Source organism: Monodon monoceros, unplaced genomic scaffold, assembly GCF_005190385.1.
Source record: "Monodon monoceros isolate NGI ecotype Baffin Bay Population unplaced genomic scaffold, NGI_Narwhal_1 Super_Scaffold_5, whole genome shotgun sequence".
Taxonomy (NCBI): domain Eukaryota; kingdom Metazoa; phylum Chordata; class Mammalia; order Artiodactyla; family Monodontidae; genus Monodon; species Monodon monoceros.
Genome location: NW_021703782.1, coordinates 64,654,697 through 64,676,500, shown reverse-complemented (window position 1 = coordinate 64,676,500; position 21,804 = coordinate 64,654,697). Strand labels below are relative to the sequence as shown.

General features: G+C 36.2%; 1 protein-coding gene across 2 annotated transcripts in view; it reads right to left on the bottom strand.

The window, feature by feature from the left end:
* Positions 1-21,804, bottom strand: part of SMC5 (structural maintenance of chromosomes 5) — a 103,559-nt gene that overhangs the window by 13,842 nt on the left and 67,913 nt on the right. For both annotated transcript variants that reach the window (XM_029201848.1, XM_029201849.1), the window contains exons 12-17: positions 18,052-18,146; positions 17,277-17,409; positions 14,448-14,621; positions 13,005-13,174; positions 10,483-10,606; positions 10,026-10,148 (exon numbers count right to left, since the gene is read on the bottom strand). In XM_029201848.1, the coding sequence (XP_029057681.1) occupies positions 10,026-10,148; positions 10,483-10,606; positions 13,005-13,174; positions 14,448-14,621; positions 17,277-17,409; positions 18,052-18,146 (819 nt within the window). The remainder of the gene's footprint in view (positions 1-10,025; positions 10,149-10,482; positions 10,607-13,004; positions 13,175-14,447; positions 14,622-17,276; positions 17,410-18,051; positions 18,147-21,804) is intronic.

Below are 21,804 nucleotides of genomic sequence, written 5' to 3'. Positions count from 1 at the left end.
TTACTGAATATATGTTGCACATAAACTTAACACAGTAAATATTCTACTTAATTTATTAAAATAAGAGTGAAACAAAATGAAAGCCATTTTGGTGTGAAAGGAATTAAGCTACGTTCTAGGTAGCATAAACTTATGCTTAAAAACTGGCTGTAGATCAAAACATTTCTTCCTCAATTTTCCTTTCATATAAAGAAAAGAATCAAACTTCATTCCAATTTAATTGATTTCAAATTCAAATGTTAACCATAAGTTTTCGTTCATATTGGACTGCATATATATTTTAGAAATATGAAAAGTATTTAATCTTTAAGCAGCTTAAAATTTTAACGTCGAATTTGAAGTTTAGAAATCAGTGGTCTTCACTGACATTTTAATATACAAGCTTACAAATTCTATTTCAATCAATCTAATAGTAAACAGTGACAATAATACTATTTACTTGGGAAAGGATTTTTTCCCGCCAAATACATATATCTCATTTAAATTGGAAAAAAAAAGTCCTCTGAAGTTGTTTTTTGTGGAAGAGTAGTAAGCAGGCAGGCAGAGGAAAGAACATTAGATGAAAGCACAGAATTTCTAAATTTAGTATTAGGGTAAATAAATTTAACAACTTCCAATTCTTGTAATATTAAACCTGATGTAAATCTATACTTCTTAAGGAAATATGGGCTTCATGCTAGGCACACACTAAGCATCATGATATGTATTATTGAATTTACTATCACAAATATCCCTGCAAGTTAGGTACCATAATACCTATGGCTGAAGACAGTAGGCTTGGAGTGGTTAGGAACGCTGCCCAAAGTAAAAGACCAAGTAACCTGTACATCCATCTGTCCCCTCCATATCTGGATTCAGTCAGCTTATTAACTTGTCATAAAAATATTCCAGAAAGTAATGACATACCTCTGGAGATGTTTTATGGGTCTGGAACCCTTTTTCCCCTATTTGCCTTCCAATAATTTGAGGAAGTTTGAAACTCAGTGGTGGTTAGTTATCCCTATCCCTAAGTTCCTTCACGAATACAATCCCTACTGAATTTTTGTGTCAGCCTTCTTTTGTGAACTTGTTTTCATGATCAGGGTAAAAGACAAACCCTGAAGTGGCAGTAATGGTTCCTTAGTACAACCTGCAGTGTGTCCAAAGGAGGAGGGGAGGGAGGGAAGGAAGGAAGGAAATGATTTCCTTTTGTTTCAAATGCAGTAGGACAGCAGAAGAATAGGTAAGAACAAATATGGGTAAGTGACAGCAAACATGAGAAGGAAAAAGAGCAAATGAAAGAGAAAATGAACTACCAAACACTTATTCTCTGTATCTTCTACTCATCATTCTTGACTGTTTAAAATGTGTGGTTGGTGACTATGATCAGTCAGTAACAAAACTTATCAAAACATAGTGTAAGAAATAAAAGAACCTTACAAAAGGGTTGGTAAGACAATTAAGAATAAAAAGCACTTAATAACTTTCAGATCAACATATAAAAAAGGGAAACCATGCTGCAAAATATTGTTGAGGAAATACAAAATAAAGCCAGGGGTAGTATCAAATAAGATTAGTATGGAAAAACCTGACAAGATGTGTGTGTGAGTATGGTAAGAGGCTGAGAACTGAGTGGGTATTATTTCCAGGTAACAAAATCTAGAGTGACACGCAGCTAATCAGATTATTTCTCTAGACAGTATAATGTGGCCATCTTTGTAAAAAATTAGTGACTCAAAGATTGAAAACAAAACCTCCTCACAAGTACTTTCCTACTCTCCAGAGTAGTTAGCTCAACTCAAAATATTACTATTTCTGCTACTACTAACAAAATGGATGAGTCACAGTTTGCACCTAATCTTAGTACATCTATGTGAACTAAGGCTGCTGAAGAGTATCTCTAAGCATGTCAACAGGGGCTGAAGTCTGGGAGAGGGCTTACTCCAAAGTGAACATGATTTTGTGATACTTATGTAACATGACACCCGTAATTTTCTTAAGTTCTCATTGACACTTAATTCAAAAACAAAACTTCAGGCAGCAGGATCAAATACTGTCTCGTGTGACCGGACGGAAAGCTCCATATATCTGCATAAGGGGTCAATTCCTTCATGAAATCTCTTCTATAACACCATACTCAACAACCAGGTTCACAGGCTCAATCAATGAAGAAACTTTGGCATGGGCTCTATCATTATTTACCAAGAGAACACACGATCTGCAGATGACTTCCCTTATGTTCCCACGAAGTAAACACTGATGAGCTCTCCACTGGAAACTTGTTCCACATCCAGCACCCACCCCCACACCCCCGACCCAAGTTTCTTTGCCGGATCTCTTCTACATATTCAGAGTGACTACTGCTACACCCGCTGCCTTCCTGTCTTCCTCCACCCCTTTTCTTTGGGTGGGGTGGAACTTTCCCCTCTTCCAACCCTCCGGTTTTTGCTCAAACTGAACTACCCACAACCCTAGGATATGGAACCTGACCTTCAGCTCCTTTTGGCTAGGTGTGTTTGTGCTTGCGTACTTTAAGATGCTTACCTGCTAGCAAAATTCTTGGTTTTTTCCCATTTCTTCTAGCCATAAGCTTTTTCAAGAAGCCAGAGAGTTTGAAGAAGCTGGCTTCAGAATAATGAAGCTCTTCTTCTACTCTGATTTAATCTTTCCATTCATCTATGCAATCCTATGGCTACCCAGCCTCTCAAGACTCTTTCCACTGAAAGATACTACTATAGTTCACTTTTACCCAACGCGTTTGTTTCTGGTAAGTGTAAAGTGAATCATGTACAGACCACTGCCAGAAAGGAGTATATTCTAGCAAAGTAGAAGAATAGATAGGAAAGGGTACAAGGGGACTCTGAATACATGAATAGTCTTAAAACCCTGCAACAATTATGGCGAAGTGTTACATCTGTTAGAAGAGACAGTGGACACATGGATGTTATATTACTCGTTTTACTCTTGTATATAAAATTTCATACTTGAAAAAAGACTTCATAAGTTTTTTCCTTAAATTTTTCAGTTCTGAAGTGTAACTAATGGATAAATAACCTGCACATATATAAAGTGTACAACTTGATGAATTTTGACAAATATGTACATCAGTGAAACCATCACCACTAATAATGAACATGTCTATCGCCTTCAACAACTGTGTATCCGTCTGTAATCCATCCCACTGTACCCTTCGCAGGTAACCACTGATTTATTTCAGTCACTAAGCATTCTGCATTTTGTAGAATTTCATATTTTTTAGCTATTACAAAGAAAGTTGCTACACATTTGTGTACTAGTCTTCCATGGACGTACACTTTTATTTCTCTTGGGTAAATACTGGGAGAGGAATGGCTGGCTCACACGGCAGGTATATGTTTAGCATTTAAGAATCTCTCAAGTGGTCTTCCAAAGTGGTTATTCACTTTAAATCTCTACTAGAAATGTATGCAAGTGCCAGATGCTCCACACCCTCACCAGCACTTTGGTTTGGTCAGTCTTAAAATTTTAAATCATTCTAGTAGGTCTGTGGTGATAGCTCATTATGGCTTTAATTCACATTTCCCTACTGACTAATAAGGTTGGGCACCTTTTCATGTGATCATTTGCTCTCTGTATACTTTAGTGAAGACTATGTTTAAATCTCTGGCCTGTTTTTTTGACTGAATTGTCTTGCTTATATTGATGATTGTTAAGAGTTCTTGTTATAGTATCTATCGGGGGTCAGCAAACTTTTTCTATACAGAGCCACTAAGTAAATATTTTAGGTTTTGAGGGCCACATACAGTCTGTTACATGTTCTTCTTTTTTTGGGTGGAGGCTTTTAAAAATGCAGAAACTATTCTTAGCTTGCAGGGACTTTACATAAACAGACCTTAGGCTAGATTTGGCCCATAGTAAGAGCCCTTCATCTAAATACAAGTCCTCTGTCAGATGTATGTTTTGCAAATACATTTCCCCAGTGTGTAGCCTGCCTTAGCAGTGTCTACTGAAAAATTTTTAATTTTGAGGAAGTACAACTTCTGATTTCTTTCCCTTTATAATTCATGCTTTTAGTGTTCTATTTATTCTATTTTGTCAAAACTAAGGTCACTAAGATTTTCTCTTATGTTTTCTTCAAGAAGTTTTATAGCTTTAGTTCTTACATTTAAGTCTATGATCCATTTGTATATGGTATGAGGTAAGGGTTGTGGTTCATTTTTTGTATGTGACTATTCAATTGTCCCAGCACTATTTGTTAAACTATTCTTTCTACGTTAAATTGCCTCAGTATCTTTGCCAAAAAACAACAGACTGTATATATGTGTATCTATTTCTGGATTCTCTGTTCCACTGATCCATATGTCTATTTTTACACCAATACAATGGTGTCTTCATTACTGTAGCTTTGTAATAAGTCTTAAAATTAGGTAGTTTCTGTCATACAATTTGTTCTTTCTCAAAGTTCTTCTAAGCCCACTGCATTCTAGAATAAGCTTGTCAACTTCCAAAAACTAAAACCCTTCCAAAAACCCTGCTAGGAATTTTACCGAGTCTACAGATTTGGAGGAGCACTGACATTCTAACAAATCTTGAATCACTGATCCATGAACACAATCAATTCCGTTTACTTTTATAGTTTTTAGTGTATAGGTCATATATATCGGGCTGGCCAAAAAGTTCGTTCGGGCTTTTGTAGCATCTTACAAATAAACCCGAATGAACTTTTTGGCCAACCCAAAATATATACATCCCTACGTACTTAATATTTTTGATGCTATTGTATACAGTATTTTTAAATTTCAGTTTCAAATTGTTCACTGCTAGCAGACGGAACCACAACTGATTTCTACATATTGAAACTTGTATCCTGCAACCTTGCTAAATTCAACTAGAAGCATTTCTGTACATTCCTTAATATTTTCCACAGAAATATCATACTTGTCTGAAATGGGCAGGTCTCTTCTCCCTTTTCAATATGTAAGCCTTCTCTTTTTCTTGCCTTGTTGCACATTTCTAGTAGAGATTTAAAGTGAATCAACCTTGTATTTCTGGGATAAACTCATTTAGTTAGGATAGACTACTCTTATATACTGCTGAATTTGATTTGCTAACATTTTATTAAGAATTTCTTCATCTATGTTCATGAGAGATATTGGTGTGTAGTTTTCTTTTGTCTGGTTTTGATATCTAAGGCTGGCCTCATATAATGTGTCAACACGTATTCCCTTCCTTTTCACCTTTTCTAGACTTTAGATAGAATTGATATTAATTATTTTAAATGCTTGGTAGAATTCAACAGTGAAGCCACTGGGCCCGTAGTTTTCTTTATGGGAAGACTTTTAACTACAAATATGATTTCTTTAGTAAATATAGGGCTATTCTAATTAGCTCCTTCTTCAGTGATCTTTGATAGCTTGTATCTTTTAAGAAATTTGTTCATTTCAGTGAACAAATCCTTTTAATGTCTGTAGGATTTGTACTGTTATGCTCTCTCCTATTAAATCCCTCTTCCCTACATCGTGGCCTAGAAACTCTCCAGGCAATAAGCTAATTAAGGCAATTGTAGAGCTCACCTGGTTCTGTTTTCCCTTCTCTTAGGGAATCACTGTCCTGTGCTGCCTGTTATTCAATGTCTGAAAATCTTTGTTTTATATACTTTGTCCCATCTTTTAGTGGTTTAAAATAAGAGGGTAAACTGAGCCCCTGTTTCATCATGGCCAAGAATAGAAACATTTACTTTTTATTATGGGAAATGTAGAAATATATGAAACAGGAGAGAGAACAGTATAATAAACCTTTATGTATCTACCATCCAGCTTCTTCAACAATTTTCAACTCATGACCATCACAGTTTCATCTACACTCGCTCCCCACGTGGCCCCCTCCCTGGATTATTTTGAAGCAATTCCAAACATTATTTTCTTTGCAAATATTACGGCAATGTATTTCTAAAAGATAAAAAAATCCATAACCACATTATCAAACTTAAAAAATACTGTCAGTAAACTCTAATATTATCAGATATTGAGTCAATATTCAAAATTCCATTTCTTAGAACTTCTTCTTTAAGTAGTTGCTTTGCTCAAATCAGGATCAAAATAATGTCCACACATAGTATTTGGTTAGTACGTTTTTTAAGTCCCTTTTAGCTTATACATTTCCTCTCCCCTTTTTATCTTCGTTACAGTACTGCACTGCCCAATAAAGTAAGGCACAAGTCATATGTGACTAGAGTTCTGAGAGAATAAATTTTTAATTTAAAATAATTTAAAATCAATACTCACTTTAGCCACCAGAAAATGTTTAGAATAATCTGAGTATATGAATTTACTTTTGCAGCTCTTAAGTTTTATAAAATCTAATATTTGTGATGAAAATTTATCATCTAAATTCAGATGTAAGTATTTATTACAGTATTTTGAGGGCTTATTATAAAATTGTAAAATATCTCAATAATTTTCCAATATTGATTACATGTTGAAATAACATTTTAATTTACTGAGTTAAATATACTATTAAATGGATAGATAATTTTACCTATTTCTTTTTACTTCTTAAAATTTGGTCACTAGAGACTTTATAATGACATACAGCTTGCACTATATTCCTATTGGACAGTGCTAAAGTAAATGATTTGTCCCTATATAGTCCCTTACGTTCTAGATTTTGCTGACTGTATTCCTGTGGAGTCATTTAGCATATTTTTTGCTCTCCTGTATTTCCTGTAAACTGTAGTTTTAGAGCAATGGTTCTGAATGGGGGCAATTCTGCTCCCCAGGGCAGTGTCTGGAAATATTTTTGGTTGTCACAGCTGAGGGAACGGTGTACTACTGGCATCTAGCAAATAGAGGCCAGGGATGCTGGTAAAGACAGCCCCCCACAAAAAGAATTATCCAGTTCAAAATATTCATAGTGCTGAGACTGAGAAACCTTGTTCTAGAGGCTTAATCGGGTTGAAATTTGATTTTTTCACAACATTAGTTCATAGGTGGTGTTGTGTCATGTCCTTCCATCAGGATACACATAGATAAATATCTGGCTATCTTTTTGTGATGTTAGCAGCTAATGTGATCCACTGATTCATTAGCAGCTACAAGGTGGTGATATTCTAACACTATAATTCCATCTGCATTTTTCTTTTCTTTCTTTTTTTTCCTTCTGCATTTATTAACTGAAATACTTCTGTAAAGAAAAACTTCCCCATCTCATTTGTTTATCCTAAATAGTTCACATAAAAAAGACAGCATAAATGCTAGGTTCTTTCTTTGCCATTTTTGAAAATCATGAGCTTGTTCCCAATATCCTCCAAAGGTGACCATTAATATTTTAAGCATCAATTATGAAATTAATAGGTTTATCATATATTTTTGATTAATATTTTGAGCCTTTTTGACCCCCAAAGATCCCTTGTGCTCATTGTCCTTTCATTTTAAACCTTTTTGAATCTCTTTCTTTTAGATGTGCCTCTCATATTATGCATAGTATTGGAATTTACTTCAAAAAAATTTTTAAAAAGATAAATTGTCTCCACTTATATTTAATGATATGATGTTTGGCCTAAGTTCTGCCATTGTGTTGTCTTAATATGTATATAAATTAAATATCTAATCTTCAGTGATGTAATCTGTTTTATATTGTCCCCTTCTCCCTTTTTCATCTATTGTTGGCATTTAGGAAAGCTATTTTTTTTTTTTTTTTTTTTTTTTTGCGGTACGCGGCCCTCTCACTGCTGTGGCCTCTCCAGTTGTGGAGCACAGGCTCCGGGCGCGCAGGCTCAGCGGCCATGGCTCACGGGCCCAGCTGCTCCGCAGCATGTGGGATCTTCCCGGGGCATCCACCTGCGTCCCCTGTATCAGCCGGCGGACTCTCAACCACTGCACCACCAGGGAAGCCCAGGAAAGCTATTTTTATTTGAAAGATTATTTATGTGCAAAATATCTTATGCAATATCCTTACGGCCTTAATATCTTTTTTGAGATACTGGTTCCTACTATAAACAATATTGAAATTCTCCCTCATTTCCCTCTCCCAAAGCATCTAATCTGAAGTAGTATCCTTTTATTTCCTGATAGTACCTATAGGACAATCAGCAAATATATTCCATTTTACTTACACTGTCTCCCTTCTCCCATGTTTAGACTGTTGTGCCTTTAGCTACTGTGTCAGCCTTATAATCACATGATACATGCTTACTATCTCCTTAGTCTATCCTGTAGTTCTAGTTCTCCTCAGTAAGCAGCTTTGTTCTGCAAAGCAGTTTCGGTTAATTTGAGAGTTCACAAGGCCTAAACCACCACCCCAGCACCACCTGACCTTTCTTGAGTCTATGGTCACCTCCCAGTTTCAGCTGCTCTCAAATTGGTCTGCTGAACTTTCCACACCAAATGGGGCCTCTCTTCTTTAGAGATGAGTACCTGTTGGTGACTTGATTTTTGGATTCTTGGAGCCTTCCCTCTGCTTCTTACCACATACTTTCTGATACCACACCAGTCTTGATGCTGCTGCTGATTTGATCTTACCCACCTATAGTTTGGAGTTCACAGGTGTTGTAAAATATAGAATTTGACTGATGTTTGTCCCTGGTTCTTGGGAGGAAGACTCTAAAACCCTAGGAATTGTCTGAGTGATAGGAGTGTCTGTCTTTGTTATTCATGGGCCCCTACTAGGATCACACCTGACTTTACTATGCTAAGGAGTGACTCAGGATGGGCGAAGGCAACGCCAGAAAGACAAATCATGTGACTAGAGGGGAGGGCTGGGGCTTTGAGTCTTATTATTGTCCTCCCAATCTCTTGAATTCCAGGGAGGAGGGCTGGAGATTGAGTTCAACCACATGGCCAATGATCCAATCAATCATGCCTAGGTAATGCAACCCTAATAAATGTCCTGAACACTGAAGCTCCATAGAGCTTCTTGGTTAGTGAACACACTGATGGCAGGAGGGTGACACATCCTGATTTCACCAGAAAAGTGTACAGAAACTGTGTTCAGGACCCTCCCAGACCTCACCCTACATGTCTCTTCATTTGACTAGTAGGGATTTGTATCGTTTATAATAAAACTGTAATTGTTAAATATAGCCATTTCTTCAGTTCTGTGAGTCACTCTAGTTAATTACAGAACCTGGGGGAGTCATAAGAGCTCTTGAATTTGTAGCCAGTTAGTCAGAAGTGCAGGTGGCCTGGGGACCTCTGAACTTGCAGCTAGCATTTGAAGTAAGGGTAGTTTTATTGAGGACTAAGCCCTTAACTAGCCTGATGTTAACCCTGGGTGGTTAAGTGTGAGAATATACTGCAGTACACCTATAGGGATACCTTAAAGCTTGGTTTGTTGTATATGTTGTCCATGGGTTGTTTGTTAACTGCTACGTTATCCTAGTTGCTCTTCTGTTTTTGGGAAAGGAGTTGAAAGACTCAAAAACTATCCCACTGTTATACTAACTCATTTTGTTGCCAGTTCTTCTCTGGAATTTATGTTAACTTAGTACATCACCCCCGACCCCCCACTATTTCGATATTTATCATCGTTTCACAGGTATTAACAGAAGGTTAAATCACCAAGATTACACACTAAGGCCACTCTCAGTGTTGATTAGAACTCATCTGCAGTTTACTTTATGGGATACAAACTGCAATAAAAGCTACTAGTTGCTGCTTGGTAACAGTAACAACTATAATTTATATTGGTTAAGAAAGCTAGTTGCTGCTTGGTAACAGTAACAACTATAATTTATATTGGTTAAGAAAGCAGACATGAGACTTTGGTCTTCAAGTGACTAAATCAGGGACTCTAATTCTCTTTTCTGATTATTACCACACCTCCCCCAATCAAATAACATAAAATGCAGAATACATACAAAGGGTTTCAAATATTGCTTCCTCATCAGCAGGATGCATTAAATTTGTAAATTAAAGAGCATAAAAAAACTGCATATTGCAAGGAATGAGATATATATATATATATATATATATATATATATACGTATATACATACACCCCCCCCCTGCACACACACATTTTCAAACTGGTCTGAAGCCCCAAAATAAAAAATAAAAGTAAACATTTTACCTCTGTGAGACGTAGCTGTGATGAAGCAGCCATATAATCTGATTCTAATTTGTTCTTCTCGGAGATCACTGTAGTATTTTGAAGAATTAAATCTACTTTTTGTATATGCAAAGAAGTACAAATCTAGGAATAAAAAACCCCTATGAGTTTGTTTTACAACTAAGAAAAACAATAGTTTCTTTTAAAAAACAAAATTATAAACCATGAAAAAAATAACATTTTTCTAATGTGACTGATACCTCTATCAAATAATTCTTTTTATAATTTTATTCTAAGAGAATTTTAAAGTTTTCTTGTATATTTGAGTCATCTGGAATAAAATAATTTAGCTTAATGAGTGCTTTAAACCAATTTACTGATCTATAATGAGAAATGTCCAACAATACAATCTCTTGCTAAGATTTTGCTGTCAACCTGCAACAAAAAAAATATGACTGAAATTAAGAAAATGGCTTACCTTTATCAGGTTTGTTAATTCAGTAACAAGTTTGGCTTTTTGAACATTTATTTCTTTGATTTTGGTGCTTGCTTTTCGTTCTTCCTCTTCAAGGTTGCAAGTATCCTGTTCCATCAGCTTTAAACTGTATGAAATGCATAATGATGTGGAAATCAGAGGAAACACAAGGACTGAGCCCAAATTCTTAGGCCCCCCTGCTGCTTTATGGGTGGGCTATTTAGCAATACTACTCAGATGTTAACTGCTAGCTTCTAGGTTAAACAATCATTTTGTGTAACCACTCAAGATTGAAAATATTTTTTGAGATAGAGTATGTGCCCAGCATGGTCTAGGTAATGCTAGTGGCTAATGGTATAGGATCTGGAATCAGAAAGATGGATTTAAATTTCCTCTTTGCCACTAATGAGCGATATAACTGAACAACTTACTTCTCTGAGCTTCAGTTTCCTCATCTATAAACTGTAAATAATAATAGTACTTCTCCACTGGGCTCTGGTGAATACTAAAACAAGGCAAATTATGGAACACACTTAGTATAGTGTCTGGCCCATAACTGATAAACACTGTTTATAAATACAGTCCCTTCCCTTAAGGAGCTTAACTGTGGAGATCTGATTAACAGGTAAAAAAAATATATAATGAAAAGGCAATACAACAATCCTAAAGGTTAATACTTTGCTCTTTAAGATGAAGAAACTAAGGCTCAGAAGTTGCTACCTAAGATCCCAGATACTAAATTGTAAGATGTTGTAAGATGTGTTTGACATCAAAGTCCAAGTCTTTCCACTACATCATGTTGCCTCAAGGGAAAAATCAAGAACAAACGATGGAAGCAATAATAAACAAGAATGAATAAGTTCAGTGGATGCTGTAGAGTGGACTGAATGGTACATGAAGAGACTTTGGGGAAGACAGGGAGGAAATTAGAATGGGTGGAGTGAAATAAGATTTTGAAAAACTTGAAAGCCAATCTAAAGGAAAGCAGTATTTAATTAAATTTCATGTAGTAAAGGTAGGGAGCTATAAGATATTCTTGAAGGGGGTAGGAATGTGAAAAGAAGATAAACTGGATGACAGTATTCTGGACGCACTAAACGGAGAAGGAGACTAGTCAAGTAGAGACCATTAACCATGTCACCACTGCAGTATTCCAAAGTGAGTAACTGGAGGTATGAGACAGCAGGATGACAATGGCTATGAAAGGTTACTGCACTACAAAAATCAACATTACTTTATGAGGAGAAAGTTTAGCTTTAGACAATGAGTTCAATACAGCAGTCCAACAGTAAATGTCTTGTAGATGACTGAAGACAGAAGTGAAGGGTTAAAGTAGAAAAAAATTCTAGGCAGTCAGTTAGACTAAATAGCTATATCTTGCTTTAAGCAACCAAGGTACATTACTGACTTTTTAAACAAAAGTTAATGGGCAATTGTTTGCTTAAAATTTTTTTTTTCTTAAAGCATTTTAAATATTTAATTTATGAATGTGTTTAGAAACACTATTATATTAGATCAAGGTAAACTTGTACCTTATTCAAGACTGAGCTGTCATTTATTATGTTATTGATATCTATATTTTTATTCTATAGCAAAGAAGCATAAAAGAACAATCACAACAGAAAGGTCTGTGCTGTGTCATGACAGGACATGGGAAAAGCCTTGAAACTGGAAGCCACAGTTCCTTTCCCCAGACTGAACACCCTAATAGCTTTTATCCCATCTTATATATTCCAAGTTTCTATAAAATATCTAAATTCAAAATAAAACAATAAGTTCTGAGAACAATTGCCTGGGATCTCACAGTAAGCTAGCATAATGTAACAAAGTCATTCATGGGTGAATGATGCACTTAAAGTAATGTAGGAGTGCACAACTTCACTGATGAGTTCACATTCCATGTTGCAATTAAACTTTCACAAACCACACCTTGGCAAGTTTTGATAATACATACACTGAAAAGTCTATTAAAGCACTTCTCCCTTTTCCAGCTGCATATCTATGTGAGGCCAGATTTTCTTCATATACTTCAACCAAAACATCTCACAACCCAGTGAATGCAGAAGCACATATGAAAAACAACTGACTTCATCTAAAGAGATTTACAAAAATGTAAAAACAATGTCATTCTTCTTGCTAGATGTATTTTGTTTGGAAAACTTTTTCATAAATATGTTAATGTATGGCTTTATTATCGTTTTAATGAATTTAATTTCTAATTTGGTAAATATCAATAGGTATAATCCATAGAAACAAAACTTCCTCAAGGTCCTCAATAATTTTTAAGAACAGAAAGGGGGTCCAGGGATGAGAACAGCAGATCAGGGAACAGAAAAACTCACAACACTTAAGATTCACCTCCCTTTGTCCCATGTTTTGGGTAGGAGGGTAAGTTTGAGAGAGAAATTGTACGCAGATTGCTGGTGGGAATTGTGTCGTCATTACAACGTATAACTAACAATATCCTTATAGTGCTTTTGTACCACCCACCCAGCCCCCTTACCCCAAAATAGGCTGAAAGATACCTTCCTAGTTTGGAACTAATTTTTTGTTCCAGTTGTCTTTTCTTGGTTTTCCTTTCAAGAAGCTCCTTCTTCTTTTGTCTAAGTTCATTATCTTTGTGTTCTAGGTGTTTGTTTGTCTCACGTAAGGCAATCAACCCTGATTCTACTGCTTGCAATTTTCTATTAATTTCCTATGGAATATGCAATATTGTTAGTATATTTAAAAAACAGGCTAACGTATTATAACTCCAGTTAATATTCTTTATTAATACTCAAAATAACCAATCTTTAACTTAGATATAAAAGACATAACACCATACATTCTCTGACATAAATCATACCAATGTTTTCTTAAGTCAGTCTCCCAAGGCAATAAGAAATAAAAGCAAAAATAAACAAATGGGACTTAAACTTACAAGCTTTTGCACATGAAAGGAAACCATAAACAAAATGAAAAGACAACCTACGGACTAGGGGAAAATATCTGCAAAGGATGCAACTGACAAAAGCTTAATTTCCAAAATATACAAACAGCTCATATAACTCAAAAATAATCCAATCAAAAATTGGGCAGAAGACCTAGATAGGTATTCTCCAAAGAAGATAAACAGATGGCCAATAGGCACATGAAAAGATGTTCAACGTTGCTAATTATTAGAGAACTGCAAAGTGAAACCACAACGAGGTACCACCACATACCAGTCAGTCAGAATGGTCATCAAAAATGCTGGAGAGGGTGTGGAGAAAAGGGAACCCTCCTACACTGTTGGTGGGAATGTAACTTGGTGTAGCCACCATGGAAAACAGTATGGAGGTTCTTCAAAAAACTAAAAACAGAGTTACCATATGATCCAGCAATCCCACTCCTGGGCATATATCCAGACAAAACTATAATTTGAAAAATACATGCACCCCAGTGTTCATAGGAGCACTATTTACAATGGCCAAGACATGGAAACAACCTAAATGTCCATCAACAGATAAATGGATAAGGAAGATGTGGTACATACATACAATGGAACACTACTCAGCCATAAAAAAGAACAAAATAACGCCATTTGCAGCAACATGGATGGACCTAGAGATTATAAGTGAAGTCAGAAAGAGAAATACTATATATCACTTATATGTGGAATCTAAAATATGACACAAAGTTATTTACAAAACACACTCATAGACATAGAGAACATATGCAATTGCCAAGGGAAAGGGGGAGGCAGAGGATGGATGGATTGGGAGTTTGGGATTAACAGATGCAAACTATTATAGATAGAATGTATAAACAACAAGGTCCTACTATAGCACAGGGAACTATATTCAATATCTTGTAATAAACCACAATGGAAAAGAATATGAAAAAGTATATGTCTATAACTGAATCACTTTGCTATACCCCAGAAACTAATGCAACATTGTAAATCAACTGTACTTCAATTAAAAAAAAATTTTTTTTAAATGACCAACCTTTAGCTGTTCTTCTAAGTGTCGTCTTTGCTCTAGATCCACAGTGACTGTGAGAAACTGGGCTACTTTTAGGGATGTGTTACTAGAAATAACTTTGTTTGAATAAAAAGAAGTTTTCACCACAAACTTTTCTTCTGCTGTATAAATTTGTTTTAATCGGGTTTCTTGTATTACCTATAATGTAAAATACGCATTCAGTGCACATCTAAGAATAATTATGACATATTTTTAAAAGGACTAACGAATTAAAAATACAGATCTCATGAATTTTAGAAGATCAAAATATACTAGGATATACTTTATTTTTTAAAAAATGTACCCAACATCTCTAAAAAGGTGAGTGATAAAATTCAGGTTATTATTTGGGAAAACACCACTAAGGAAGAGAGAACTGGGAGAAAACCAAAACAACAACCAAAGTTGGCTATACTTCTACTTCACTATACGATCTCTCCCAAGTAAGTGTACTTTTGGGACTTTATCTACAGAAGAGATACCAGGAGTCAACTTCCCTGTAGACTGAACTGTGTTATCTCAACTAACACATTTACTCTCCCCTCCCCTCAGTTATATTGTTCAAAGATACATAATCTTATATTTAATTCCTGTATATTTGGGGAATACTTAATGCACACACTTTTCAAGGACTTCAAAGACTTTGCATTTTTTGGAGATCTTTTCTCTCAACAATTTATTTAAGGAGTTTCATAAACTAATGCACATTCTAAACACCCTAACACTGGATCTGTTACTGTTATTTATAAAGAATAGGCTGCTGTAGTTTTTTCCAATCTCTAAAGGTTTACTACCAGTATTCTTGTGGCTTGTTTCTCTCTAGAAGTTTAAGTGAAGAGATAAGACATATTTAAGCATACTTAGTTTAATAGGGTATGAACTGGCATCCACAAATGCTGAATAATTTGAAATGAAGGGAAAGCCTAGATGAGGTTAGCCTACCCACATTTCATGAAAATAAGTTTTAAGCAAATTGAAACTGACAGAGATGGTGGGAGTGCTCTCAGCAAAAAGAACATTGTTAAGCTAAGGAGGTCAGCAGACAATTTAACCAGAGACCAGCCTTGGAAATTAACGAGAACAACTGCATAAATAGAGTATAATCATTTACAGAATCTAAAATGTCAGGACTTGATAATAAAGCAAAACTTACACTAAAGAATGTTATTTTTATTCTAAGGAAGAAATATAGCCATTATTTGTCATTAGGTAGACATGAAACATCAAGACTGAATTTCCTCAATGAAGGTTTGTATCTTCTGAAAGATGGCTAAGACAATGTCAAGGGCTTTATTAGGTGTCTGACTTTGCTTTACTATATACAATGTTATTTTTCTAGTACAGACAGTAGAGTTAAAGCTCTCTAGATGACTTAACCAAAATGTTAAAAAGTGCATAAAAATCAACTTGAAGCACTGTTCAAAAAGTGAAAGGATTTTCCAAGTGCAGTACTGCTCCTTTCTGCCCCAAAGTAAAGCTATGAAAGCCCTTACCAAATTTTCTATAGTCTTTCTGCAATAGTAAAGAATACCTACGATCCTAAGCTTCAGAGATAGCACCCTACCTACCTCTGAAGTTATGACAGAAATTGGATTGGTCTATGTATATAGTCTTGTCCTCTTTTTTTAAACCCCATCTATGAAGACCAAAGAGAGAGGTACACCCACATGGAGAGTTGTATTTTTGGTTTCCCCAAATGGTCACCATAATATAATTTTTAATCGAAGACACAGGCAACTTACCATAAGTAATAATGGTGTGTCTGTGCAAAATGGGTTAGTAATGAGCCCCCATTTCTATCTTCTGTTAATGAGGTATATAGAGGCCCCGAAATTACAAATGAATATCCTAGGGATACTTGTAGAATGGTTGTTAAAAAATTTAAAACACATTCTCTAATAAGTTCACTATTATAAATAGCAGTTAGGTCTGTAATTGGGTCCTACAAGCAGTATTAATATGGCAACTTGGTATTAAGGAAAAATCTTTTCTAGAGGAGACTTCTTCCCTGTTTCTCCCTTTGATAAAAGCAATGAAGGTGGTTTGGAGTCTTAGAGATTACTTGTAAGGAGAAGAAAACTCCAAGCAGCATTAGCAGAATATAGGAACTTAGAGTTTATGTAGCTGTACTAGACAGGAAAACGAAATCCTATTAAGGGGTGGTCATTCACATAAGATAATCTTAAATGGAAACTTTAAGGGGAGGGCTTACCAAAGCAGTTACATATCCTAGCCTACCATCCTAAAGTATAATTTGTCTGAAAAACAGAATACAAGAATTTAAATGACTAAACCGTTAATGTTTGAACAAATGTTTGTCAAGCAAGGCAGAATCACATAAGAGAGCCACGTGTCTCTTCAGGTTTTAACTTAACTACCCTACATGTATTGTTTATTTACTCTAGGTCAGCGGTCCCCAACCTTTTTGGCACCAGCGATCAGTTTCGTGGAAGACAATTTTTCACAGACCTGGGCTGGGTGGGTGGGGGGGATGATTCAGGCAGTAATGCAAGTGATGGGGAAAAATGGGGAGCGGCAGATGAAGCTTCGCTCGGTTGCCCACCGCTCACCTCCTGCTGTGTGTGCAGCCTGGGGGTCGGGGGCCCCTGCTCTAGGTAACTCCACACCACTCCTGTCGTCAAGTATTAGTCAACGTTCACTGTCCTATGTCATATTAAAAATGGAAAATACCAAGATAATTTCTGTATGGTTAAAAACAATGGCATGTTTCCCTAAATTACAAGTTTTCCTTGACTTTAAGCTAAGAAGTTTTAACAAAACTACATTTTTGGTACTGATTCAGTACTTTCTTACCCGTTCAATTCTTTCTCTGGTTCTTTCAGTTCCTACAGGAACTTCATGAATGTGATACTGGCAGCAGAGGTAACTCATGACAGGATCAGGTGCATCAAATAACTCTCGCAAATAAGAGAAAAATCCATATTGTCTGAAAGGAAAAGCAACTATTAGGTTTTTCTTCTTAAAATATCATTTAAAAAAAAATCCTAGTTGACATGTGGTGACTAAACAATAAATAAAAAATAAATTGACAATGGTACAGAAGGTATTTTCTTTGTATAGTTTAGTCACTTAATATTAAGTGATTAATATTCAGATTTATTTCCTTGTCCGAAAAGTTTAATATTTATAATTACAAACCATTAATCTCTTCTTTTGTTGCTTCTACCATTGCTTTTATACAGAATTAAGACTTTATTTACTTATAGCTGTTTTATAATTGCAGTTTTTCCATTTGATCCTTCTGGAAATTATTTTTATATTATGAAGTGATGATTTACCCTTTTATTTTCCCAATAACTAACCAACTATTTTACTAGCTTTTACTAAGTAGTCCAATATTATTCCACTGATTTAAAAAATCACCATCATATACTAACTGATACCATGGTCTGTTCCTGGGCCTAGATTTTTCCTTATTTTAGACTTAGGAAGAGATCCTAAAAGGGAATAATACAGCCTATAAGAAACATATTTATGTGACAAAGAAATAATTAAAATATATTTGAGAGAAATGATTATTCAATATTCAAAGTAACAGCTTAGTTCTAATAATATTTTCAAGACTTACTTGAGTTCATTCAATGGTCGTGAAGGTGCTTTGTCTGCATATGAACTCTTAGGAGCAATAACAGCATTCACTCTTAATTTTTTATGGTCACGAACCTTAATATAAGGAAAAGAAAATATTACCTTAATTACCATATACTCAATCAAAAGAACTTTTAAAGTTATGGTATTCTTACTGGCATTCATGGGATGATCAGAAATTTGAACACTGACTAGCTATTTAATGGTACTTATAAGAAAATTTTTTAGTGTGATGATATTGTAGCTATGTGTTTTCACAAAGAGTACATTTCTTTTTTTATTTCCACCGATAAATTCTATCAAACAGATAAGGAAGCAGTAATACCAAAAACCTTTTCAGAACAAAAAGGAAGGGACAAGTCATTTTATGATTCCAGTATAATCCTGACAAAAGTATTACAATATCCCTCATGAACACATATACAAAAATCCTTAACAAAATATTAGTAAACAGAATCCAGCAATATACATGACCAAGTAGAATTTATCCCAGGGATGTGAGATTGGTTGATTTTGAATGCTACATCAATCCAAGTTATTGTATTATCAGAATAAAGTACAAAAGCCATATGATTTTCAGCAAACTAGGAATAGAAAGAAATTTCCTCCACATGGTAAAGGGCATCTATGATAAGTATACAGCAGACATAATACTTAATTGTGGAATATTGAGTGCTTTCCCCCTAAGCCTGGGAATAAGCAGGGGTATCAAATCACACCACTTCTTTTCAACATTGTCCTAGAGGTACTAGACAATGTAGTGAAGCACAATAAAGAGGTAAAAGATTAAAAAGGAACAAGTAAAAAGATCTATTTGCAAGGGTATGATTTCCTACACAGAAAGTCCTGTGGAATCTATAAAGCAACTACTAGAATTCAGGAAGTGAATTCAATAGTGTCACAAGATACAGATCAAATGAAAAAATATCAAATTATATCTATGTACTAGCAGTTAACTGAAAAATGAATTTGAGAAATCCATTTCTAAGAGTGTCAAAAATCCATAAAATACTTAGGAACACATTTAACAAAAGATGTGCAAGACATAAAACACAAAAAAATAAAACACTGCTGAGAGACAAGATGGGATGGTGGAATGGAGGAATTTCATGGTGGCACAGATTAGCAATGTTCAAACTACTTTCACAGCCTAGAGTGCTGTGACTACTTTCACAGCACTCTACACTTGAACAAATTAGTAAATAAATTGATGATAAGGGGGAGAAGGAGGTGTTTTTCACTGCTACAGTAGGAAATTACAGATATGCAAAGGAGAAAGAGTAGAAGGTTCCCTGTTGTGTTCGACTGTAATTGGAAGCATCAGTGTGAATTCATGGTGCCCTTATGCACTCTTGTTCTCCAGATAAATATAGAAATAAGGGTTTGCATGCAAGGGCTAAGAAGCAATGAGACACTAGCAGCAATGCACACATCTAACACACAGATCTTGGTTTCTAAAAACTAGGGTTCTTTGGGGAAAAGGCTGATTGTAAGGCCCAGACACAGCAAGGTAAAGGTATAAGTGAACACCCTGCTCTCCCCAAAAGTAAGTACTGCTCAAAATATGTTGGTAAAGGCTTCCCTGGTGGCGCAGTGGTTGAGAGTCCACCTTCCGATGCAGGGAACATGGGTTCGTGCCCCGGTCCGGGAAGATCCCACATGCAGTGGAGCGGCTAGGCCCATGAGCCATGGCCGCTGAGCCTGTGTGTCCGGAGCCTGTGCTCCGCAACGGGAGAGGCCACAACAGTGAGAGGCCCATGTACCGCAAAAAAAAAAAAAAAAAAAGTTGGTAAAATAACATACAGCGGTCAAGCTGAAGGTCTCACTGGCCAAATGTGGGACAATTTGAGCATTAAAATAAATAATGATAGTAATGGATTAAAATCCATAAAACAAAATTCTATGAATTTTATATGATATAATGACTAAATAAATGGAGAAGAAAGAGCTCTTCCTTATAGAATACCAACTAATAAATATAGAAAGAATGATGAGAATCATTAATGGTTCTTAAACCTACTAAGCAGTTACATGAGCAACAGGATATTTTTAAAGGCTCAAAGTATTTCCTCACACATAATTACCAACAGAAAAATAGTTTTACTGTAATGCTTGTTTTGAGGACAAATTTATTCCAAGCAATTTATATATTAGGGGACAACTTAAACATTATGTGATTCTCACATTTGCTTAGGTACAATTATATCCATAACAAATATAAGCTTTTCTCTAGGTGAATGCAAAAAATTGCACCCAACTGAATGGAGCTGTGTAGGAATAGACGTAATTTGTGCACAAATACACAGACACACACACATCCCTCTCAAACATCTACCAGCTGCCTGAGTTCACTACATATTATGAGCCACCCCTCAACCACATCTGGTGTTACAACTTTCCATCCAATTTCAGGTAAGTGCTTTATATTGTTTTACCTACTACATAATTCACATGCGGAACCCTTCCAATGCCTACTTCCACAAGCCAACTTCAGGTCTTTCAATAAGGCACAGGGTTGTAACATACAGTACAGGGAATATAGTCAATATTTCATACTAATTTTGTACATTGTGTAATCCATAAAACATCAAATTACTATGCTGTACACCTGAAACCTATAAGTCAACCATGCTTCAATAAACAAATAAAAAAGAAAAAGCACATTTATTGTATCTGCATATTTCTTAATAATTTAACATATGTAAAGCTGTGCTTCCCCTCCTCCACACCATAGCCCCTGTGGGTTTTTATTATACAATTCTGCAGTACAGTAATTTTTAGGAATTATATATTGCTTACAGCAAAACCACCTGTACTTTGCTATGGAGAAATAATAAAGCAGGAGAAGACAAGACGGAGTAGAAGGATGTGAGCTCACCCCCTCTTACGGAAACACCAAAATCACAACTAACTGCTGAACTACCTCTGACAAAAAAATGCTGGAACCTACCAAAAAAGATACCTGTATCTGTATGCAAAGACAAAGAAGAAGCCACAACGAGATGGTAGGAGCAGTGCAATGGCGATAAAATCAAATCCCATACATGCTGGGTGGGCGACCCACAAACTGGAAAATAATTATACTACAGAAGTTCTCCCACAGGAGTAAAAGTTCTGAGCCCCACGTCAGGCTCCCCAGCCTGGGGGTCTGGCAACAGGAGGAGGAGCCCCCAGAGAATGTGGCTTTGAAGGCCAGCGGGATTTGATTACAGGAATTCCACAGCACTGGGGGAAACAAACTCCATTCTTGCAGGGCACACACACGGCCTTGCGTGCACCAGGACCCAGGTAAAAAAGCAATGACCTCATAAGAAACTTACCTGCTAGTACTGAAGGGTCTCCTGCGGAGGTTGGGGGGGGGGTGTCTGTGGCTCACTGTGCGGACGAGGACACTGGTGATGGTAGTTCTGGGGAGTACTCATTGGCATGAGCCCTCCTGGAGGCTGCCATTTTCTCATCAAGACCTGGCTCCACCCAACAGCCTGTAGGCTCCAGTGCTGGGATGTCTCAGGCCAAACAAACAACAGGGTGCGAACACAGCCCCATCAATCAGCAGACCAGCTGCCTAAAGCCTTCCTGAGTAAACAGCTGCCTGATAAACACACCCCTTGACACAGCCCTGCCCACCAGAGGGGCAAGAGCCAGCTCTACCCACCAGTGGGCAGGTACCAGTCCCTCCCACCAGGAAGCCTGCACAAGCCTCTTAGACAGCCTCATCCACCAGGGGGCAGAT